The sequence below is a fragment of the Manacus vitellinus genome, unplaced genomic scaffold (genome assembly GCF_001715985.3).
Source record: "Manacus vitellinus isolate BGI_N305 unplaced genomic scaffold, ASM171598v3 scaffold_8_pilon, whole genome shotgun sequence".
Classification (NCBI taxonomy): Eukaryota; Metazoa; Chordata; class Aves; order Passeriformes; family Pipridae; genus Manacus; species Manacus vitellinus.
Window position 1 is genome coordinate 20,810,440 of NW_021940864.1, and position 24,567 is coordinate 20,835,006.

At 43.4% G+C, this 24,567-nt stretch overlaps 1 protein-coding gene across 1 annotated transcript in view; it reads right to left on the reverse strand.

Moving 5' to 3' along the window:
* Positions 1 to 579: 579 nt before the first annotated feature.
* VIT (vitrin) overlaps positions 580 to 24,567 on the reverse strand; it is a 48,917-nt gene continuing 24,929 nt past the window's right edge. Inside the window, exons 7-19 of the mRNA XM_018085392.3 lie at positions 23,072 to 23,152; positions 21,091 to 21,291; positions 20,378 to 20,428; positions 16,726 to 16,764; positions 16,586 to 16,642; positions 15,938 to 16,000; positions 12,383 to 12,430; positions 7,784 to 7,846; positions 4,908 to 5,055; positions 4,606 to 4,709; positions 3,888 to 4,114; positions 1,357 to 1,870; positions 580 to 760 (exon numbers count right to left, since the gene is read on the reverse strand). Of these exons, the coding sequence (XP_017940881.1) occupies positions 582 to 760; positions 1,357 to 1,870; positions 3,888 to 4,114; positions 4,606 to 4,709; positions 4,908 to 5,055; positions 7,784 to 7,846; positions 12,383 to 12,430; positions 15,938 to 16,000; positions 16,586 to 16,642; positions 16,726 to 16,764; positions 20,378 to 20,428; positions 21,091 to 21,291; positions 23,072 to 23,152 (1,775 nt within the window). The 3' untranslated portion in view covers positions 580 to 581. The remainder of the gene's footprint in view (positions 761 to 1,356; positions 1,871 to 3,887; positions 4,115 to 4,605; positions 4,710 to 4,907; positions 5,056 to 7,783; positions 7,847 to 12,382; positions 12,431 to 15,937; positions 16,001 to 16,585; positions 16,643 to 16,725; positions 16,765 to 20,377; positions 20,429 to 21,090; positions 21,292 to 23,071; positions 23,153 to 24,567) is intronic.

Below are 24,567 nucleotides of genomic sequence, written 5' to 3' on the forward strand. Positions count from 1 at the left end.
CTTGTTTTCCAGTTTCCCAGGGTTTCAATAAATTTCAGTGCTTGAGTTTACAGTAGCTGAAGCTTGACTTGCTGGCAAGACAGCAATATGGAGGGAATGCCTGTTTTTAAGAAGGTACTCAAATTTGAGCTATGGTCTGATATTTCAGCCCTGATCTGGTGGGCAGTGCCAACAGAGATGCTTCTACCACAGCTGCTCAGCAGCATGGCCACTCCCTGAAGGGACCTGGCTGCTTCAAGGAGCAGGTGGTGCATTGTTAGGAGCTTGTGTGTGTTCAGAGGTGAGAATTGGGCAAGCTGGGGCTCTATTCTGGAAGCAGCTTTTCAAACTGCTGCATTTATTTCCTCCATGTTTATTGCCTCTTTTGCTATCCATCCAAATCAGAGTTTCTGAAGACTGCAAGGAAAAAAAAAATCAACAGTCTACACAGAGCATGCATAGGGACAGAGCTGCAATCAACCTTGCTGACTAGAAAGTGCCAAACACCTTCAGTGTTTCTTGTACTGAGGGCTGGCATTATTCCTGTGGCACTTGACATGCCTTCAGCATGGTGCCCAAGGGTCCTGCCTTGCTTGAGTCCATCAGTTCCGTGGCTGGGAATTAAATTCTGTGCAAATGTTTTGGATGAGCTGATTAACATAGCGATAGAGGTTGTCAAATTCATCCACAAAGAATGAATGCTCCTTATGGGGGTCTGTTGCAATGGCTTCCAGTTCGTCTGGGGCTGCCCAAGCAACTCCGATGGAGTAAGCAATGACTCCTGGAAAGAAACCCATATTTTAGAATAAGCATAAATGTTTTCTTTGCATTAAATTTAATTTAATACCAATACTGCAAATGTAGTTTCCAGGCCACAAAAAAGTGGACAGTGAATTGGAGTGCTCTCTTTGTATAAAAGCGGTATTTTCAAATTGAAAGAAAAGTCTAATTTGTGCTTTGGAAGTACCTTTTGCCAACAACAGAAAGGCTTAAACAATAGTAAAACTTTTGTTCTGGGTCTAAACAACAGGCTCCTGAACAACAAGGTCTTATTCCAGTGCAAATGCTTTGGAAGATATGACTATCCTGACTGGAAAGCCAAAGGAGTAGTATGTTACTAAGACAGTAGAAATCCCTTGAGATCTCCTAGACATAGCTGCATTTGCAATGATTTATGGGATTATTTTTTCCCCCTGAAGTTCCTGATTCAGATATTAAACAGTTACTGATCTTGTTAGAGCTTAAAGAGACCCCAGGGTGAAGTACTACTCTTCCTTCATAAAGTTTCTTCTGGTGCTGTCATATCATAACAAACTGCATTTATCTGGAAAAATGCTGAGAAACATGGGGAGAGCAGGTAGTGACAGAGGAGCTTACCATTTCTATGAGCTTCCATGGCCGGCACACTGACGTCATCGTAAGACCTGCCATCTGTAATGAGAATCATGATCTTTCTTTTGTTGGGTTTGGATTTGCTGAACAGCTGCTCTGAGGCGTAGCTGATAGCTGCTCCCGTGCTGGTCCCACCACTCCAGTAACTGATCCTCTTAATGGCACTCAGCACATCCTCCTTTGTGCTGTACTTGTCAAAGCTGAACTCCAGCCTTTGCTCATAGGTGTACTGAACGGCCCCGACACGGGTGTCCGTGTCTGAGATCTCAAACTCCTTGCTGATGTTGGCTACAAACTGGAGGACTGTGCGGAAGTTGCTGGTGCCGACGCTGCTGGAGCCATCGATGACGAAACCGATGTCGGCCGAATTGAGGCACGTCTTGCTGCAAACCAGCCGGTCGGTGTCGCAGACCCGCTTCACCAGGGGCTGGACCACCTTGTGTAGGCTGAACCAGCTGGGCACGTTGATGGAATAGAAACCATTTGTCCTGCACACCGCCTGCAAGGCAACACAAGGATGAACGCAGTGGAAATTCAGTCTGCCTGTTTCTGCTGGGGTAGGTAGCTAAATTGTAAATATAGGCTTCTGGAAAGAGCAATGCTAGAGTCTGAAATGGCCACTCCTCCAGTCACCATCTGCTTCCCTGGGAAATGTTGTCAATGTAACATTACAGATACTTGTGTAATGTGAAAGTTTTTCCTGCCTTTTTTTAAAAGCTGTAGGATGGAGCTGGTATTATAGTAGTGAAAGAAATGTAATAAGCAAGTTTGGCATCTGTCCAGCTTTTTTACATGAGTTACATTGTTCACAGGAAAAGCATCCAAATCACAGAGCTTCTGTTAGCATCTCTCCAATGGCATTATAGGAGCCTGTGTGTTCACTGGGAAGCAACTTCAGCTCCCATTGTTCAGGGCAACAAGGAAAATTTTACCTGCTGACAAACCCTACTACCTTGAAGTGAAACCTGGGACTTAATTTGGGTTATCCTGGGCTCATACCCTTCTAAGCAGAAAAACGCAGGCAATTTTGGTGAAAAATGCAAAAAATCTATAAAGATTCCCCATTGTGTTGACTCTGCCAAATAGTAGAAAATAAACAAACAAAAAAATCATTAACTTTTATAAGTAAATACTCATAGAGGCCACATCTGTGGGAAGCTTCTGTAGTGGGAGTCAGGTGAGTGTGGGTAGGAAGTAGGGGAGGCACAGAAGAGGAAGTGGGAAGAGTCAAGTGGGGGGGCAGGGAGGGAAGTGGTGTGAACAGGCTGGATCAAATTGTCCTTGGCTTTAATGCCTTATAAATGTTAATGCCTCAGGTCTCTGGATAAAAATATTTTGTTAAGCCAGGCTTTATCTATTAACTTAGTGATGGTGTGTGTATCTGACTATTTTAAAAGGCCAAGGCACTTGCATAAAGCCTAACAGCTCCAAGGAAGTTATAGTTCCCTCCAGTCTGGGCTCCTCACAGTGTGCTACCCTCATTTGCTCTTCTTCCTGTCTTGCTTCTGTTTTAGTGTTACAATGCAGCAGTATCAAGTCACCATTCCCTCTTTACCTTCCTATTCTGAGTCCATTCTACTCCCACTTCTGCTGTGTCCCTGGCAGGTTTGCAGACACTCACTGTAGTTTTGCTCTCTTAAAAATATTAAATGCAAATGAGACTACAATCAAATTAAATGCTGACCAGAGACAATGCAGCTCTCTGGAGCAGCTCTGAAACTCATGGGAATGATTCATGGCAGAGCAACCCAGCTCAGATTGGAATCTGTTTTTTGAAAACACCGGATAACTAAACTCTGCTTCCTGAGTCCAGCCTGTTCTGGCACTTGGTAGATATCTCCTGCTGTAACTGGGTGCCAGCTTGCCCTGAAGCACTGTTGAGCAGCCAGCTACTGTTGGTGCCAAATACAAATCGATCAAGGCTTGCATTCTCGGTTTTGGCTGCACATGGCAGGGGCTTACTCTTTTTCTAAGAGCTACGATGAAGCAGCAGAAACAAATAACTGAAAAATCATCTGCATCAACAGTGGAAACAAAATGCTTGAGTTTCCCAGTATAGATGAAAAACTAAGATGTGCCTATGTTGCGACTGTCCCAACATTCGCTTGTATGGGACCTGTTTGTAAATGCAACATTGGCATTAGGCTGACAGGGCTTCTCACCCTTTGCTGAGGGGGAAATGCACAACAGGAGACTCATGGAAAGCTCAGGCTGCAATTTTGCTTTGTCATGCTACTGTATATTTGGAAAACCTCTCGCCTCAGTATGACTGCAGCTGTGTGCCAATGTTTAGTCGGTCAAAAGCCCCATGATGTACCTCAAACCAGAACTTTATTGAACTTCATCCCCTTTCTGACTTCAGCATTACTGCCTGGCTTTTTGCACAGGAGACCTCAGGACAGTACAGGACAAGAAATAACCATAAGGGTAAGAAGGAAAGGAAACTGCCCTGAATTAAGTAGGTTGGAAAACATAGTCAGACCCAAGCTCCTGGCCAGATCCAGCCTACTAAATACCTTGTCCACAAAGTTCGGTTCAATAACATTCTGCTTTTCATTTTGAGCAGCTGCTTCAACAGTGACAAAGAAAATGTTGATCCCTGATTCTCTGGCCAGCCTGGAGGCCTCTTCCACTTGGTCCGTCGGCCACCCATCCACCACCACTACAACCACATTGGGTGCTCCACCTCGGTTTCCATTAGCATCCAAAAAGAAGTTTTTGTTAACAAATGAAAGTGCCTTCCCTGGAATAAAAGAGGAGTTGGGGAGTTACAGATCTGGAAGCACTCTGCCTGATAATATCCCATGAAATGGTAAGCAGAGGGCTGACTCAAGCACTGGAGGCTGCAGAGAGCTGGGGAAAGCAGTTTCCATGGCTGCATGAGAGGAAGGGAGGTCGTTGTTTTCAGTGCCAGTGCTTCCTGAGCCCTCCTGCACTGAACCCCCTCCCAGAGAAGCTTGGGGTGATGACCTGAGTTAGCAAGGATTCCCAAAGTACAATGGGAACTGCCCACAAGGAGATAGGTCTATCCTCTCCACTTGCAATGGATTTGCAGTGCCCTGGACCAACACATGCAGGTCATGGTGGGAGCAGTGCCCTCTCACCAGCACTGTCCTAGCACTGAACACTGTTTGGTCACAGCCTCTGTACCCCAAGAGGAAGTATGAGCTCGCTATAGCCCAGGCTCTGAAGTCCTTCCTGAGCTGAGGATGTGTAAGCAGCCCCATCACCTACCAACATTGGAAAGTCCCCCTTTCTGTTGAATTTTCTCAATGGCGTTTCTTAGGTCCTTGGAGTTGGCATAAGTTTTTAAGTTAAATTCTGTGGAAGGGTCATCACTAAAAGAAGAAATGAGAGCAAGTATCAGTGTTTTGCTTCACATACAACACAAAAGCTGTAGGACTGATCTGTGCTACCTGGTTCCTGAGTATGAGCTGGAGTGAGACCTTTAGCACACATCAGCCATAGAGCTACAGCTGCCAGAGTGTGCAGTCATGCCCTGTGGCAATGGGAGTAGCTGCACTAGAAATTCTTACCCATACTGAATGATGCCCATCAGAGGACCAGCGCTGCCAATGCCGAGGGCTTGAGCCACATTACCAAGGAACCGCTTCTGAAGCTGAAAGCGGCGTTTGCCAATGCTCCAGCTTCCATCCATTAAGAAGGACAAATCAACCTTGCAGTCTGAGGAGAGATAAAGAAACACAGAAGATATTTTTAGTCCTTTCTGAGAGCTGTGCTTCTTGTGAGGAGCAAAGGCCTAAAATGTCTGCATCCAGTGATTTGTCCTGCTGTGTAAACTCTATGAAAAGCCTTTGATGAGGACAAATCACAGCTGGGGGCTCAAGTCTGTCCTACTCACTGGTAAACACAATTCTTGGCGTAATTTTGTCCTAAACAGCCTCTGAGCTTGGCTGTGTGACAAAAGGGCAAGAATCTTTTCCCAGGGGTCAGTCTGGGAGCACTGGATTTGGCAGCTAGGGAGGTCAGCCATGCAAGAGCAAGATGACTTGTATCCTGTGCCCTCAGAGCCACAGCTGGGGCTCAGTGTGCTTTATTTACAGCCCAGGGGTGGTGGGAGTTTGTAAAGCCAGCCATGGTCCTTGGATTTTGTGGTCTGGCCACCTGCAGAGCACAAGCTACAGGAATTTCCTTGGTTATACTTCTGTGGACTTAATGGATATAACAGACATAACAGGAATAGTTCTTCACATATGGTGTTAATGCTGCTCAGAAGGCAGGGAGGTTCCCAAAATGTGTGATGACTGGGATGTGCCTCAGGGGAAGGAAGCCATGGGGTCTTTTCAAGCAGATTGCAATCCAAGATTACTGACAATAATCCTGGCAACTCTGCACTTTTGAATGAAAATAGTTCCTTACTTTCATTCTGGACTGGAGCTCACATCAGGGATGATGCCTTTGCCTGGTGTACTCAAACTGAGTGGAAGCTGGTTTTTACATATTGTTGTGGACCTGTGTGTGCAGCAGCAGCAGCAGTGTGCTGTTATGTGTTGCCTCTCTGGGCTGAAAACAATGTTCTAGAAAAGGTATGCCTGCACCCAAACAAGCTCTTCCCTTTAATTACACAGATGAACCTCATCTTTGTGCTTCTACAAATGCTGTCTTTGTCAATGCCAGCCTGCTTTCATGTCTCTGAAAGTTAGTGGAGAAATGTTCATCATTGGTGTGGGACCAGGAGTGGGATAAAAATTTGGCTTAACTAGAGCGCTAATTAACATTTTCCCTTTCCGGCATCTGGGTCACCCCTATCTCTTGGTTTCCCTGTGATGATGCCTCCTACCAATCAGACTGTCCAAACTAGTGTGTTTCAATCATTTGGTAGCCCGAAGGCTACAAAGCGCCAATTGTTCTTACTGGCTTATGCAACTTCCTCCCATCTCATTACCTTCAATTTTTTCTCCCGTAGCTGTCTCTTTTTTCTAATTCTAATAATGCTGAATTACAGGACCGTGACTGAGAACTGTGTCCATTCACAGCAGATCGTGAGGCAAGGTCGGGAACCCACAACAAATGTCTCAATTAATGGCCAAGTTTTCCTGAATTTCTTGTCCTTCAAAGGGAGCTACACCATGAGGTTTAGATGTGGAAAGTAGGCAGTTTGTTAGCCAGCAGGGTCTGGGTATGCAAAGATTTACATACACTTATATACAGACTTAATTTCTGGGGAGGGTTTGGGCAGCAAGGGTATTTTGGTGCTGGGACACTGCAAGAGCACAGGCTAAAGGTACTTCATAGGGAGGTGAGCACATTCTGATTTGCAGGGAGGCAAGATCTGAATTACAGCTTTTATGATCCTAGAGGTATCAGCAGGATGAGAATTTTGCTTCTGGTGTGTCTTATCTCAGTTCAACTGCTATAAACACAGATGTCCTTGCCTGTGTCTCCGCTGCACTGAGCTCTGCTTTCCTGCAGTGCTATGGGGTCTGTAGGGCAGAGCCTTCCCCTTTTCTTCTTCTTTGCCTTATTTCTGTATCAATTTCAGGTGGTTTTGACATCTTTGATAGGGAAAAGAATACTTTTAAGTACTCTTAAGAGTACTTTTTAAGTACTTTTAAGGAGTGCCTGGGAATATATAGACATTTGGTTCAGTAGTTAATGTAAAGAGTCCAGTCAGCGTTCAGCTGCCAGCGGGTGGGCAAAAGAGGACCCAGGCACCGCTGGGAGGGTGAAGCCCCCTCTCCGAGGTGGCTTCTCATGAGGAGGCAGCAGACAACCCCATCTCTCCACTCAGAGCTTGCTTTCTCTTTCTTCTTCAACTCTGGTCCTTATCTAAGGACAAGTTAATGGGCAAATCTGCCTTTAATTATAAAGGGCATAGAAGATTTCCTTTTTAGAGTAGGGGAGGCTACATTTTCCTCACTGGACTTGAGGGATCCTTGATGCTCCTTCTGCACCTACTCTCTCCTTGCCAGGTCCCTTTCTTAGGTGATTTTCTTTCCTCCCACCCACTGCAGTGGGAAGGGTACCCGCACACAGCATAGCCGTGGGAGTCTGCTCTGGTCAGCAGGGCTTGCTTGTCTAACCCTGACTGCAACACACTGGATTGCCATCCTCCATCATCAAAGTCCCTGAGGGAAGAAGCTCTGCACCCCAGGAGCATGGAGCTGATACTGCCTGGGAAGAGGCAGCAGTGAGCAGCCACCATCTCCCTGCCCAGGTGAGCTAAATTTTGGCTGTTATTTCCTTTCTTGTAGAAGCAAAAACCGATTACGTGTAAAGAGGGGTCAGCAGAGAGTGCTCGCTCTTTCTCTGCAAGAGAAAAACGTGTTCTGGGATTTTCATAGGCTTTCTTGAAAACTTACCTTTTGCTATCTAATTTGAATGCATTCTAGCAATACGTAATTAATAATTTGGTATGGCTTAATTATGAAATTAATTCTGGAGTACGTACTCTGGTTACCCTGGGAGATGGACTCCAGTGGCTTCGGGTTCAGTTCTTCCTTTGAGCTGAAGCCTAGAAAGAGAAACGAAAGGTTCCATCGGTGTGTGCTTAGTGGCTGCCCTTGCTCTGTAAGGAAGCAGGCAACAGAGTGACTGCAGAGACCCCCTGGCCTGAGGATTGATGTGGGAGGGAATGAGGGTTAAGCTCCTTGGAGCTTACCTTTTTCCACCTACATCACTCCCAGGGTAAAACAAGAGCAGACATTTCTCTCCAAACACCAACTTTGAATCCCCTTTGGGAGTCAGTCCCCTAACTGCCAGGGCTTGGGAGCGGCATATGCAAGTAGAGGGCTCCTCAGGAGCAGAGGCTGATGGCCATGGTGTGGGACAGTGACTTCCCAGCAGTTTGCCCCCAAGAACTGGCACTGCCGCCCCGCTGGCTCACCATGCTTTACAGTGAGCTGCACAACGTCTGAAGCAGATGAGCAACAGATTTAGCATGTTGCTTTTCTGTCCGGAGAGGAAGGCACAGGTAGTGAGTGACTCACCCCACTGTGTTATAGCTGGGGAAGCAATGCAAGCCACAGCTCCTTGGGTGCCCCTGGAGGACTGGGTTATTTTACAAAGCACGAAAGAGAGAGGGTTAATGGTGTCAGAGAAATACAGTTAAGTCGTGGAAAAGTCTCATGGGCCACTAGTGGATTTTAGCTCAGGACTCAGGCGAGGTATTTGGGTGGTAGCAGCCTTGGGAACATGTGTTTATGTCCTTGTGAGATGCACTGACTCATAGGGCACTATTAGGCTGGCATCAGAAGGTCTGAAAATACTGAACTTCACTCATGACTTGAACGCCTGGCAAGTGTCTCCTACAGTGCAGTATCTCCCTTCCAAGCAAGGGCAAAGAGCTGTTCCTTTTTACTACAACATGAAAAGATTAAGGGGATTTAGCTGGGCTAATCCTCAGAAGAGACATCAATGATCAGGCAAGCCACAAACTGAACGCTCACCAAGAAAAGAGTTGGTCTAAAGAACACCAGAACAGCTTATTATTTTTGTAAACAGCACATTAATTTTTATAAGAAAAGGAGGAGGAAGACTTCCTTAAAGTTTCATCACCAAATAAGGAGAGTATTATGGACTTTGGAGACACAGTAAAAAGGTAGCTTTAGAAAATGTGAGCTTAGTATAGAAAAAAGATGAGAAATTACTAGATGCCACAGAGTTTGTCTCTACGCAGCAGCCAGCCATAAGCAAGCTGAGCATGAGAGCAGTGTATATCAAGGGACATCAGGGAAGGTCACCAACTGAATATGACGGGAGGCGTAACAACCTAAGCTGGTTGCTGAAGGTAATAATGACCAAGCCATATTAATGCAGAAAACCGCCAAGAAAATGGGGGGAAACACAAGTTCCACCTCCCTCTGTCACCACTCCTTATTTCTATTTCAGTTAAGTCTAATAATCCACCCCTCATAATTGTCAAATATAACCTCTTTGAGTCCTTCTACCTGCATGCTGAAAGCTGTGCATAGTTCTGTGTCAGAGGCCACATTTGTGGTAAGTCTGAGTATGCAGAACCTAGTGTAGAGCTGGCCTGCTGCCTGCTCCCCCACCAAGAGGCTATAGCACACTGCAGCATCTGTATGGGACAGTTTGCTTTGGCTTCTCAGTTTTAAATTCAGCTGACAGTGAAGAAAGTTTCTGCTGCAGAGACTATACAGACCCGTTAACAGCAGCACTGTGTGATTTCCCTCTCCTTTGCTTGTCCCTAGGCATCTGCTGTTGCCCTGTCACTAGAACCACAAAGCTGGAACCCTGGGCTTGGCCTTGGACAGGAGCCCTTGTGGTAACCTGTGAATGAAATAGATGAAAGGTACAAAGAGTAACCCTACTTTGTTTATGGCAAGAGCTAGAGGTTGCCTTGTGTGTTTTGTTTGAGAATATCCCTGGCTATGTCTGGCCAGGTTAAGACTGTCTGAGGGCTGGTGTTGCTTTTTGGTGCTTTGTACGTGGTGCCTGCAGCCCCACATGCAGCCTCCCTGTACTCCTGCCCAAGCATTGGAAAGGATACTTACTGAACAGGGAATAGGAGCTCTCCACCCATCCTGACACTGGCTCTTGTGACAGAAATGCTTTGACCCCACAGTTAGTGGAGCTGGCCCTCTTGTGCCAGAGCAGGCTAGACCCATTCAAAAGTGGGCTGGAAAGCCTCTTTTCTTGCACACCTGGGATGAGCTCCCAGGCAAGGAACAGGGGAGAGTGTGCCTCCCATGTCGTATCTGTTTGCCCATGGGAGGCCCATTTGGATGCAGGAAACATCATCAGGGAGAGGCAGAGTGGTGGTGCTGGGGCAGCACTACCTGAGGCTGGGTGCTTGTTCCCGACTGAGAAAAAATCATGTGGAACAGGGGTGACACCTAACAGTTCTATCCAGTGACATTTATGGCAGCAAACACTTCTGATCTCTCTCAGGCCTCAAAATCTTGCTGACAGGGACCAAATCTGCCTTTGGAGGAAGGGCGCAAGGCAAATTTTGTGCAGGCTTATCGTGGGTTTATCTGATGTGGAAGTTAAGGGCAACGTGACTTGGATCCATACTCATCCTCTCTTTGTCAACCACATGGATGAAAATTATTATTGTTTTTTTTCTTTAAAACCTGAAAGAGTCATCAGCTTGCCTTCCTGACTGTGTATGTTCCAATACAGTCTTTCATTACACAGGCATGTAATAGTTCTTCAGTAACAGACCAAAGCCACACTTCATCGTGCAGCCTGCACACTGCATTCTTCATATGTGCCAGCTTGGTGCCCCATATGTGCAGTTCCTCCCCAACCTTGCCTTATTTGCAGAACAGAAAGTAGGAGGATTTAACACTGTGGTGAAATTAGATATTAACATATGCCATCCACTTTAGCAGCTAAATTGTATACGGAAGCTAAATCATAGCTTCAGATTATCTGCCTCATGCATTTATCTGCATCCAATAAAACCTATATTCCTTTCCCAGGCATACACCTGGCATTAGCTTTGTTGGTATAGAAAATTCAAGTGTAGGCAGTGCAGCATTTTTTGTTTTTATTTGCCAGTACGGTTATCAGTTCTTGAAGGTTGTGGGTCAGCTGGCTGATTTGTGCTTAGTGGAACAATAAGGTCACCCACCAAATGCTCTTCCCCAACTAATTGGGGAGGTGGTCAGTCTCTATGGGCCTCCCTGCTCTACCAGTCCAATTTAACGTTGGTATTTCCATGGGAATTTCAACTTGCTGCATGGGCAGTCTATGCCATGCTAATTAAAGTTCCCTTCACTGATTGTCACAGCTGTCCACACTGATTAAACTTCCCATTCACTTGAGTGAGACAGCAGTGTCTACATCCACGCCAGAAACAATTCCTTTGAAGTGACAATCTGAATTCATCAGACTTTATCACACTAGTCTACACTGGCACTTCAGTTGCTGAGAAACTATGAATACGACATCCCTTCCCCCATACCCAACCTTTCATTGCATTTAATGCAATCTGTCATTTTCTGCCTCAAAATGTCGCTCTGCACTCCAGCCCTAGAGCTGTAGCTTTTCCCAAATAAGCACGCTAATGGCTTAAGCTACAGAGAATAGAAATGCTTCCTGTCTTTGGCTCAGGCAGCTGGAGAAGGGCAATCTGTTTGTGTTTGGGATGATGCAAATTTTGCCTCAACAGCTATTGCTGCTGACCCTGGATTCACAAGGTAATGCATATGGGTTATACTGTTCATCATAGCCCGTGCAAGTATTAGTCATGCCTCAGCTTTGAAGTAAGCAGAGTGTTCAAAGGAATGGCCTTTACAAGGGCCACCAGCACAGCCCTCTATAGCAAGAAAACTGTGATGGAAAAGATGTCTTATATTGAATGGTCAAGCCCCTTGTAAGAGAGAGTTCCATGTTATAAATTGGCCTGTATCTTGTGTAGTCTGCTTTTAGTGTTTCTGAGCAAAGGGAGCCCTTAAATGTTGAACATGTAGAACCTGCAGTTCATAATGCTCTTGATCAAGGGTTGCACAAGTCTTGGTCTTGTGGCTACTAGAGCCTGCTACAAATGTAGGGCTTTTTTCCCCTCACCAGTATTTATTAAAATATTATCACCTCCAGATTGCCAGTTTTTAAGGATAAAATGTCAGAAAATGTCAATGATGCTCATTATTCTTTACATTTGACTTAAATCCTCCTTTTCTTATCTGAATGTTTTCCCTAAGTACATTGACATCAGAATAATCTGATTGCAGCTCTAAACTGTGATCCCAGCTGTGACATTCCCAAAATACTCTGTAATTTACAAATGGATTTCAGTAGCTAGAACTCTTTTCCTGTAGTGTAGCTGCCAACTCTTTCCAGAACTCATCTGTTGTACTCCTGCTTTAGGCAGGAACTCGAGACTGATGCAAGCACAGAATAATGTACTAAGATGTAAATGGCATACCTTCTTTATAATTTTACATAGTGTAATTGCTTCATAAAATGAGATTGTTATCACCAGTGTCACGGGCCTGATGAATAAATAGATTTAGCTTTTCCCATGTGTGATGGAAACCACTTATTCCCTGACTAGTTACTGGATGTTTAAAATATTTACCTGTGTCAAAAAGGCTCAATCCAGGTTTCCATGAGTCTGTTTCCATTGCTTTTACACATGAAAGAGAAGAAAAACTATGACTGAAAATAATGGAATTACTAGAGGTTACAGAGTTCTGACTTAATTTAGAAATGTCTTACATTAACAACTTAGGAACTGAGGAAATCAGTAAACCTGGAAACCTTTATGCACACATTTCAAACCATATTTAGGAGTCTTGTATCACTGCCTCCAGAGCTCTGATCTTTTTTTAGGGTTTTAAATACACCTCTTTAGATCTGTTTTGGTCTTGTTCCTCTAAATTACATTGATACTGAGGCACATATACTGACTTCAATATACTTTTGCTTGGTTTAGGTTGTTTTGCACCGAAAATCTGCAAGTACCTCTCACCTACAGATTTCTGTATCCCCACAGCTCATCCAAACACAAAGAAGTTGCCTAAATATTGCTAGCCACTTGTCAGGCATGGATAACTTCATCAAAATTGCTGCTTTTATAAATAACCCCCAAAATATCTTTGTTTTTGAAGCCTGCTGCATCTCAAAAAGTGATGGGTAATCACCAGATGAATTCCCTTGCAGCTGACTAGGACAAGAACAGTTCCTGAGAATCACAGGAACAGAAGATTAACTCTATCGAACACCCGATAAGCTGCACAGAGCTGGAGCACTTTTGACTAGAGCCAGTGGGTGAACTACAATGTAGGTTTGGAAAAAGTAATGCATGGGCTTGCCAGTGTCCTCCAGCCTAGTGAAAGCACTGATCTTGCCTTTAGGTTGCCTTTCCAGTGAGGAGCTATCAGCTTCTCTTTGGGAGGGAGACTCGTTGCATGAGACAGAATAATGAATAAGATGTATGATCTCGCTTAGGGTAGGAGGAACCCTGTCATCTTTCATTGTGGAGCTGCATATAGATCTGCCCATCTTTTCTCTTCTTTGTGCGTAGGGATGTGAGTTGAAAGATCAGAGCAATAGAATGTGTGCACCGCGTGTGTCACAGGTTTCTTTCTGCTGTCACCTCATTGACAGATAGTATCCTCAGAACACAGGCTCCTTTAACATCTCTGACTGTTTAAACTAAAAAAAGACAGATGCTTTTCAGAAAGACAGGTAGATGCTGGAAAAGAAAAAAAGACTGGTTTTTGTCAGTAGGTGCAATGCTGAAGTTTTTCTATATTCACTCTTAAGAACTGCTTCAAGTCAGACAGATGCTCTAGTCTGTCCAAATCCCTGTCGATAAGAGCTGTCTATTGCTTCTTCGACTAGTCTTCTCAATTCACCCATTTAGAACTTTCTATGGTGGTTTACTTTCTTAATGAAGAAAAACACAAGATAAGTGCCAAGGATTTGTAGTGGTTGGCTGCAAATATAGAGAATATGCAGCTTTCTGGGTGACCTGTTAATCCAAGGAAAAGCGCTATTTCTTGCATGTAGTCCTAGGCACATAACAAAGAAAGCTGTCAATGAAATGCATATCTGAAAGTAAAATGATTATTCTTTTAACTAAGGCTTTTTTGTTCCCCACTTGAAGATGCCCATTAAAGCAAAGGACTGATTTTTAAAATACTCCAAGACTGGTCTTTAAAAAAAATAAAAAGACACCATCACCACAACTCTTCAGTATAATTGCCTTGAAAAAGGCAATTTTGGGCTAAGTGAGTATGGGATTTCAAGAGAGTTAATGTGTGTTGTCAAGAGCTTGGAAGAGTTGAGACCTTCTGAAGAAGGCATTGAGAAGCTGCACAACCAACTGGTATGTGAGGGAAGGTGATTTCCCAGCACACCCGTTTGCTAACCTGAGCTGATGAGAGGAAGCTTCTCGACAGCATGAACAAACCCCCCGAGCTGATCACTGCTGTTTGCAGAGCAGCGTGCACATGCTCAGCAGGATCAAGAAGAACTCGCCTTTCCAAGAAAGAAGGACTTGTTCAGGAATTTCCTTTTGATTGTTAGAAAAATTTGCTGCTTGAGAGCAGCACATCTGAGCTGCCAAAGCCTGGGCTGAAAAAAGGATCAGGACTCACTGGGAATATGGCAAGTATGTGTTTGTGGGGTTTTTCCTGCTTATTCGCTGATGAAGAAAACAGAATAATTGATGGTGGGAAATTTGTGCTTTGTATTCATTTGGGGGGGACTGTAAGGTGCCTCAAGTGATTAGGTGAGGTCAAACACTGACTTTGATTTAAATAAGGCTCAGCACTATTCTCCTGTTTTTTTGACAAAGATTTGGTTAGCCTGAGAATTAGCCAGCACATCCTTTGGTCCAGATGTTAGGGCATTTTCCATTTTGGCCCTGCCAGAAAGGCAGGTCTGCTGCCTCAGACTATTCCTACCCTTTATATGGTGTCACATAATTAGTGCATTGCCATGACCGACATGTTTACAGGCAACATATTTACTCTGCTATTCAGCCCAGGAAAATAGTGCCCCCCTGTCTTCCCTCTAAAGGTGGGTACTGAATTTTGACAAGGGCAAACAGAATTGAAGGAGCACAAAAAATGTGAGATTAAAAAAAAAGAAATATCTGTGACATCTGTATGGCCAAAAATATGATAAAGACAAACACAGGTAGAAACCAGAAGGAAGAGAAGGGGAATGAAACGAGAAGGAGTAGAAAAGTGAGGGAACAGAGTAAATCTTAGGACGAGAAGTGTATCCATTTTAAATATGCTGCAACTAAGTCAACTTCTAATTGTCATTTTGATGAGGAGATTGCTGGGTAAGCTTACTTGGCTGGTATTACCCAGAAAGCCCTACTGCATAACAGCGTCCTCTAGCCTCAGTGTGAATGACCACTTGGCTCTTTAATGTTGCAATACTCCTCCTGTGCTTCCCAGATCTCACTAAAGCCCTCAGGGCCCCAGGGACACCTTAAAGTGCTGCAGCCTCTCCCTCCTCAGTGGGTCTGGTTGCCCATGCTAGAGGCCAGTTCTGCCATGGTACAGCACTTGCCTTGGCCACTTGCTGACAGGGCTGCTTGCTGCTGAAGGATCAGTTGTGTGGCCAGAGAAGAAGAACAGTACAGGTAATGTTTCTACATTCGGTATTAAAAGGAACCTCTACCTTCACAATTAGTGTACACATTCCTGAGATCCCCCAAATTTCTTTGGTTTTGGAACCTGCTGAAAAACTGTCTCAAAAAGTGATGTTTTGCTCTGAGTTACAGGCAGATGAATGCCCTTGCAGCTGACTAGGACAAGAACAGTTCTTGGGAACCACATGAACAGAAGATTTAGCTCTATTGAAGACCTGATAGGCTGCACAGAGCTGGTTTTTTTGTTTCTTCTTTGTTTCTTTTGTTTCTTGTTTTGACTAACAAATAGGGAAAATTGCAAACACTTTGTAGATGCTGATTCCCACAGCCTGGAAGAGCAGCTCACCGAGCTTTCCTTTGCCTTTTGCATTCAGGAAGCTGCTAGTTGGCATTCAGTGCATGAGTCTTGCCCTGGTCCTCCTCCAGGATACAGGAAAACAATCTGCAGTACAAGGGGTAATTTGGGGTTGCTAAAACTATGAAAGAGAGTGGAAAATCTGCTGCTAGCAGTTTGCTCACCTAGGTGGGCTGGAGAGCCGGCAGCCCTCTGGAAGGTGGCAACAGGCTCTTGGCGCTGAATACCTGGGTGATCCGACAAAGAGGTGAGAAGTTAGATGCCAGTGGGCAAGGAGAGAGAAGCATGATCACAAGGGATGCAGTGATCCCAAATTGCCTTTCTGCACATTTTCAAACCAAATGAAAAGGAAGATGGAAACTATGAATCTAAAAAAAAAAAGAACTTAAAAGCTGAAGGAGGTTGGCAAAAGCAGTAAAGTTTCAATGTTAGTAGGTGCTGCACAGTGCAGGTATTAGCTGGTGCACTGGAACAAGTGGTAGTGGGTCCTGGGATGCTGATCATGTTTAGGGCCTGAAAACAAGTCTCCTCTCAGGATCAGGTCTTCATCCCACAAACTTACACAGACACGAAGTTCCTCCCTCATTTTGCGACAGCAAATATTATAAAAGACCTCTATAAATAGTTTTAGAATACTATGTTAAGAACAATTCTAAGTTTTATTAATTCAGTTTACTTTTTTCCCTACAGGTTACACTAGTGTCACGCAATGACCAGTGTAATATAGGCTGTCACTACATCCTGCTATTAATATGGTGAGTTGTGGAAGTATCTACAGGGAGAATAATAGAGGAAGATTGTAATGCCTTTACCTGTATTGTGTCGTACAATATTCCTGTTACTTGTAGAGGTGGAAGTACCCCTGAATGCTTTGAAAATATTGTATTGGTTAGCACATGGAACTTAAACACAACATTTTCTAGTATTCTAGCAATACAAATCTCTGACATACCTGTATTCTGTCCTCTTCCTTGTGCAGCCTGAACCTGTCCTAAGTAGACAGCAAAATGGAAAATTGTGGTTTATACCATGTTTGGTTCAGGATACTGCTACCTGGCTTTTTCACTTAGTCTCATTTTTTAGCTGTCAGAGTTAATGCTTCATATATGAAGTTTTCATCAATAGACTTTCTCAGATGTTAACTGTATCATTTGAGCCTGCTTAAATAAAAGATTGCTTTGCTCGGTTTGTCATACAGATTAGCCTAATTAAGGTTCCCTTCAGTTGTGATTATTACTTATATGGGTCTCTGGTCTGCATTTAAAAGATTTGAAGTTACTTCTGTGGTTTGTTTTCCCTTATAACTTTCTTTCTCGTCCACACTGGCTATCTATATGTATTTCTATTTCAGAACCATCCGTTTGTACTGGTTGTGTGAGGAAGGTTTTAACCCCAAACCCAACCCCCCCCAGACCATTTACTACCCTTTCTGCAGAGAGCAAGCAGGCAGACGGTAAATAATGAGACAATGAAACATAATATGTGAGAATTTGTGTGTCTGAAATGTCTTTACACAGAAGGCTTTTTTAAAGGTGATTGGGTTAGGTTATTAAATTCACATTGTTCAAAAATACTAAAGGCTCAAAGCATTTGCAGATGAAAACCATGTCTTTAATCATGCCTTTCATTTCATTAATTATTCTTAAGAAGCTTGTTAACAAACTTATCCTTTAACAAGCCTTTATTCATTAGTTTTCCCAGAAAGATTAATTCCAAAGCTGGATAAAATCAGTGGGAATTTTCTAACTGACTCCTATGAACACTGGACAGGGGCCCACAAGATTATTTTGTCAATAAGATGTCATCAATGAGACCATTTTGAAGGGTTGTCTCAGAAAACAGGAATTGCTGCTCCTTGGGAACTTGATATTGCAAAATTAGGTGACAGCAAATAGCTTGCCTTTGACCTAAACTTGAACCTTCCAGGCCACTAGAAGCCCTTTGATGGGATTTCTAGGAGCTGTCCTGAGAGACCGTGTAAACTCCAGATGCCAAAGAGATCTTGTTTAAGGAAATAATAGGCTCATCTGCCAAAACTGGCAAGGCTTTTAAACTCTGTAAGCTTGTAAGGCTTCAGAGTGACCACAGCAAGACCAGGCCTGGTCAAACTGTAGCTTGGAAAAGTCTGTGTGTGCAGTAGTCAGTGTTGTATGGGATTGTGCAGGGCATGCTTTCCACAGGAGATCAGTATGTGCCAAAGTCGTGGTAGAAAATTAACTCTGAGCCTCAGAGCTTACCTTGTTTCACATTTGTCACAACACTCTTTACAAGGTCAGTAGAAACAGAGTACAAGGGGGTAAGAAAGAGATTGGCTCAGTATCCAAGTATTTTATGCCGCTTTTTAAATTAATTAACCCAACCATGTTAGCAACATGGATTTCTCTCTATGCTCCTTTTGACTGTGCTGTGCCTTGAGGCTGTTCCCTTTTGCTGTACTACCCAAAGGCACGTTACCACTGGTAAGCTGGTTTCTGCCATGCTGTTTTTGACTGGGGCAAACACAGTCGTGGTAGAGGAGGAAAGGTTGGAATTGCACTTCCATGGTCTCAAAAGCTTGTTCTTTGTTCGAATCTGAGATGCCAGTGAGGCTGTGCCATGTGAATGTGCATTCGTTAAGCAGAGCTCGGTGCAAGCTGAAGGCTGAGACAGGACTAGGAGAAGTCTGTAACAAACTGGTGATGGACAGTCACCAGGCAAATCCCAAAAACTGGGTTGAAAATTAAACTAGTTTTTCATTTAGCAGTTTTGCCACATCAAGTCTTTAAAACAGGGGTTCTGCAATGGAGCAGAGTCTCTGATATTTTTCCTGTTTCTTTAACAAACAGAAGATAAAGGGGAAATAACAAGAACAGCCAGAACTAGGTAGGACTTTTGCCCCTGCTCTAATGCTCTAATCTGTAAGTCCTGCTTTTGTTTGCCCCTATGAACTTCTGCCAGTACCGGTGGCTGGAAGTGGTAACACCAGAGCTAACACAGCCATGTTCGTTCTGACTGTGCTCTTTCATGGCTCTTTACTTTTGAGGTGTGTTTTGCAGGCAAACTAACAGTGCATGGTGAGAGGTAGATCTGTGAGTCCCTGTGAGCCAAGATGGACAGGAGAACATTTGATTCTGTTTGGTCAAGCCAAACTCTGATTAAGATCAATGGCATCATCAGAAACTCTGGCCTGAATAATAGCAGCTCACAATAGAACTGTCCCTAAGTCTGATCACTTTAATCTTTTGGTAGTAAATGTATGTTTAGACTTCAGTAAAGAAGTGAAGAAAGATGGATCCAAATTATAATTATATGACCATTGAAAGGCTTGGAAAATGGGAGTGCTTATTTGTTTGTTTTGAGGTTGTTGGTGGGGTTTTTTTCATTTTTTTGACTAAATGATTGGTCTTATTAAAGACAAATACAACCTTCCCACTGATTTCAATATTGCCAAAACTTTACTCCCAACATGCATCTCTCACTGACTGGGGAATCTCAAACAAGGTTTTCTAATTGCTAGTAAAACCAGTAATGGCCTCTTCTGTGCTCAGCCTGCGGGAATAGGTAATAGAAAAGAAAGCAACATTCAGAACTAGGTTTACAGGCACATTAGGCACTGAATGATGCAGATTCCCACTGAATTTAAACCCCTTTGAATTGTTTTGTCACTTATGTAAATCCTGCCATACACATACCTACCTGTACATTTGTCTTGTAACCCCTCCTGCCCTTACTCTACATTTACAACTAAATTTGACTCAATGATGCTTTTCCTCCAGACCTAAATTACCCAAAAGATACCTTCCCTGCCACGTTCTTGGCTCTGAATTACTTGGCAGCAAAGATAACTGCAGTTTTGTGTGCGAGAGCAGAGCTGAGCTGCAAGCACTCAGAAATGGCTATGGAGCATAAAATCTAATGATGGCCCAGCTCCCTTTTCACTCAAAAGCAATCATATCCCCATGCTCAGAAACTTGCAAACAGTTGAAAATATTCTCCTTTACTTGACTGCACAGCTGAGCAATTACACAGTGTATGGGAAAACACCTCTAAATACTTGCTTTGCAGGCTGTGGGCTGGAATGGGAGCAGGCTCCTGGATTGAGATGCGGAGCTCTGAGCAGCCGCTGCTCTGTTGTCAATAACAAGTGGCATGCCAGGAATAACATCACATTTATGCCAAGCTCAGAACCACAGCCTAAGTTTTTTGAAAAAGCATTGGTTTAGTGTATGTCAGCATTTCAGAGCTCTCAGCCTTAAGTTTAGATGGTTATGCAGCCCTCTGCATCGTGTACTTAACAACTAAATCAAGTCTCCCTTAGAGAGATATGACAGAAGGAAGTAATAGGAAATGTGATATGATTCAAACAGCACAATCTTTGTCTCAAGTGTTACGAAACCCAGCTTTTTGCCAAGGCTGAAATGCACAGATATTGACTAGAGAAGCTCCCTGAGAACTGTGGGTGATTAGCATCTCTGACATTCAGGCCAAGCATCTGGTTTTCAGTTTAAATCCAGACTTGGATTCAGTCATTGAGTTTGCTGAGGCTTGAAAGGTTATTGAATCATTGCTGCCTTAAAATACACTGCGCTGCATGCCTTGTGGCATACTTACTTCACCATACTTACTTGATGCTGCAGCTACCACAGATGCATATGCTGGGTGGACACTGCTAGAACCTAAAAATAAGAGATTATAATTTTCAGCTATTAGAGGAAAACCTGCAATGTTAATGAATAATAATATATGGGGAAGGAAAGATTAAGGAAAACGAGGTGTGCAAAAATCATATGAGAACTCCTTCACAGTGTTTTAATCTTTAAAATTCAAAAGCTGTTACAAAAAATTTATTACAACTTTCATTTATTGAAAGTTATCACAAAATTAATTCTAAAACAAGTCTTGACCTATGTATTGAGCTCTCAGTCTAGACATGTGAATGAAAGAACTATTTGTTGAAAAGCCTCACATACCTGAAAATCATCACAGCATTTGGGGATGAAGAGCTTACTCCCACACAAATTAGTTTATATGTCAGTACATTATAAGTAAAGATAAAGACTAGGCATAAATTTTACTATGGATGAACTCTCACCTCAGAAAATCTGCATGTTTGTATTTATGTGAGATGCACTAAATTTGTACGTGTCTCAAAGGCACAATTCTAACTCCAGCCCATCTGCTGGAATTAAATATTTTTTCCAGTCCTAATATTTCTACATTGAATTATTGAATTTGTGATCCACTAAATCATGATATATCCAGCTGTATGTCTTGTTCCTTAAATTTTAGGAGAGCTGTCATTTGGGAGGAAAGCAATGCAAACATCCACGCCACTGACCCATATCTCTGACCCTATGCAGTCCAGGTCTAGTCTTGGCTGCAGCTGCTGTAGTTCTGGTTGTTGCAGGTGTTGTGGTTGGCTGTGGCACTGTGGTGGAAGGATCTGTCGTTGTGGTCGTTGGTGTTGGGGTTGTGGTGGCCATTTGTGTGGCTGGTGTTGGCACTGGAGACGTCTGATACTCTTTGCGGATTGCATCCCCTGTGAGAACATTGACATGGTCACTGTAGCTGGATGTCTGTCATGCATGGAAGCATCATCAACAGCACTCATGGTTTAAAAGCAACCCAGAAAATGGCATTCTCCTCAGGCTGCCTACAAGCATCCTCAACTGTGGAGCCATTAGTGCCTTCATTGCTGTGTGGTGCTTCATGGTACAGGTGCCTGCATGACACCCCTACACTTCTCTCAGAGGGTGCTGACAACAGCCTGTTGCAGTCTTAATGTTCCCTCTACACTTTTCTACTTTGGCCAGGGACACTTATCAACCGCAGAGACATCTCAGACCTATGAAATGGTTCAATCAGCCAGTTGCAGTTTCTGTTTTGCTATTATCTTTTCTCAGTGTAATTAAGCACTTAGTGCATATAAATGAAAATTAAATGGCATCTGGTAGTAAAAGATGGCCAATCTGTGTCATAGGTCAGAATAAAATATGCAGTCCAGGATTGAAATATTTTTGGTAATGGTGATTTGGAGAGTGGGTCTGAGCAAAGAGAGGGAGTGTTAGGACTTTGGCTGAGGGGAGTGGGAGAGAGCACCACCTGGGAGGTACCAATCTCATCTAAATTTGACTCTTCTCACAGTTGCTACTACTTTTAAAATGTATCAGCTATTGTGAGAACAAGGACCATTCTAGTTGCAAAACTTGCATCCTAAATATCCTTACAAAAAATAGTCAACATGCTTGAGTTCTTTGAAGTCATTGTCTCAAAAAAAATCCTTTACTGTTATCTTCTCCATCTGTCTACAAAAGCTTACCCTAAAATACATTCCATGTTAACCTCAGTCTTGTTTCTCTCTTTCCTGCCCATAGCCCTGGGGATGGCCTAACACACAGTCTACACTGAAAAGGAATGGTGTGCACTTTTTTCGCTGCTGCACAACACAAGCTTGTATTTTATTGCTATTTCTGGATGTTCTCCTTTTGGAAGGCATCGTTGTGAAACTGTCTGGTGGATTAATTACCACCTAATGCTAGGCAGTGAAAAACTCAGATCTCAGACAGTTTTTATGGGATAATGCTGAAAGAGGGCTCAGAAGAAAAACAAAACAGCTCAGCTGAAAAAAATCAGCATGAATGGCTCCTTTTGGGCTGAACAGTGCTGCGCTCCATGAAGCTGTACTAAAAGAAAGAAGACAGAGGGCACAGTGAGTCTTCCCCTGTGATCTGATGCTGCTGGAGCTGGGAACAGGCACATCAGCCAGCTTTATACCCCAATCTGTGAGGAGCAGGGAAGTTGGGAACTAACAGTATTAGCAGAAATCCCCGAGGAAGCAGCATAGTAAGAGCAGAGAAAAGCTGTTGCCTTGGTGCATGTTGGCTGGGTTTGTGAGGGATCCTTTAGCACAAGAGGAGGGCTCTCGAGGGCTAGCTGTTCCCAGTGCTCCTGTGGGCAGGATGCCCATCTCTCTCACAGTATCTTTGAAGGGTTTACAGGGCATGTGCCCTGCATAGAAGGTTGCCAAGAGCCATAATGCAAGCTTTTGAAGTTCACAACAGCTGAACTTGCCCAAAGCACAGGCAGAAATTAAAATCTGAGGGTACCCTCTTCTCTGAATTGGCAAATGTCTTTCAAGCACCATTGCAGGTACTCACATAATGGGATTGATTTGGTGGGAAGGGACTGTAGAGAGGAGGTTGGATGTGTGAGGTAAAGCTGTACACCTAATCAGTGTGAAACTGCCTCCTATAAGCATCTGCAGGCAGATTAGGCTGGGATGGATACTATAGAAGAGCACTGAGATCCCCAACCCTTACCTTGTTCTGATGCTTTTTCTGATGTGTTAGTAGTATCCGCACTCTTCATACCTTTTGGGTCTTGCTCTGGCTTTTTAGGCTCTGAAGCAAAATTGAGCATGTTAGAAAAGGCAGCTCTGGAAGTAAATAATTTTAAGTCTCCTATTTAGAGATTATCAGTCCCCAAAAGAAGACAACTCATCACATGCCAATAGGTTCATCAGTCAGTCTAACCAGAGCTTTATCACCCAGTGAGAAAAAATGATAACTGGATGCCTCTAGAGAGTAGTCACCCCATATCTTTTATGCCAAAATCAGACATTTTTACTGCCCAAAAGCTCCTGCCAGTGTCAGAAGCATTTCTGAAGTAAGCAAGAAATATGGGGTTTTACCACTAATAAGCCAATGCTCATAAGATTAATGCATCATGTTGATTTTTCCCTCTGAGTAGCAGCATGTCCCAAGAATCATAGTCATGGTGTGTGGGGGATGTTTGGGGAATACCAGCTAATGTGCAGTATTTCAACCACTAATTAATTTTCAGATGTATTTCTTTCTTGACTGACATTTTGAGATCATTATGCAGCCAAATTCTGAATACCATGTACTGTCTGAGAAGGAAGAGGGAGATTTTTTGGTTCTTTTCTTTTTATCATCAAAGTACTTGAAACACTCATTATGGTTTTTTTACCGCAACCTTGCTAAATAATCTGCTTCTACTTTAATGTCTGACTGAGTACTGCAGGGTTTTGATCTTCAGGATTTTTTTTTTTCTTCTCTAGCTCTTTTGGCAGCACTGAACTATTAGACAATTTACTCCTGTGTTAATAGTTTCCTAAAAATTTGTACTACTTTTTTTCTAAACAGCACATTTTAATTGTTTTTACCAGCTGTGAAGAGTTGCAATTTTGGGAACGTTTTTCTTCCTGTGCCCAGCATTTGAGAAGCACTGTAACCACCAGCAGCATTTAAAGAAACATCAGGCACTGTGAATCTCTGGTGTCCCTGGGGTGAGGACCAAAACTGCGTCTCTGACAGCTGATCAGGTGGGAAGTAGGATTTTTTGCCAATCTGACAGCTAGTGAGTGTAATACTCGAAGGACTGCCTTTACTTTCTACAGATAATGGATTTAAGTATCAAAGTGAACAGTGTGGTCTCTGTAATATAAATTAGAATAAAAAATTTTCTCTTTTTAAGGTAAAAAATAAGTAGGAAATCCTCTAGCACAAGATGGCCCTGGCACCATATTACAGAGATTTTTATCTTTAAAACAGGCTGTTTCTAACAAAGAGCGTCTGAGATGGCTGGGCCAAGGTGGCAGGACCAAGTGGGATTTGGGGAAGATGGGTTGTGACCATCAGATTTCTTTGTTACCTGTGGGACAGGGCTGGGCAAAGCCAGGTAGTGACATCCTCTGGTGTTGGGTATAACATAACAGTTGTTTGCTCCTTTGACAATCCTGAGTTTTCTCTTTGTGAATGCACAGTCTTTGTTGCTAGGATCCTAGCATTTTCAT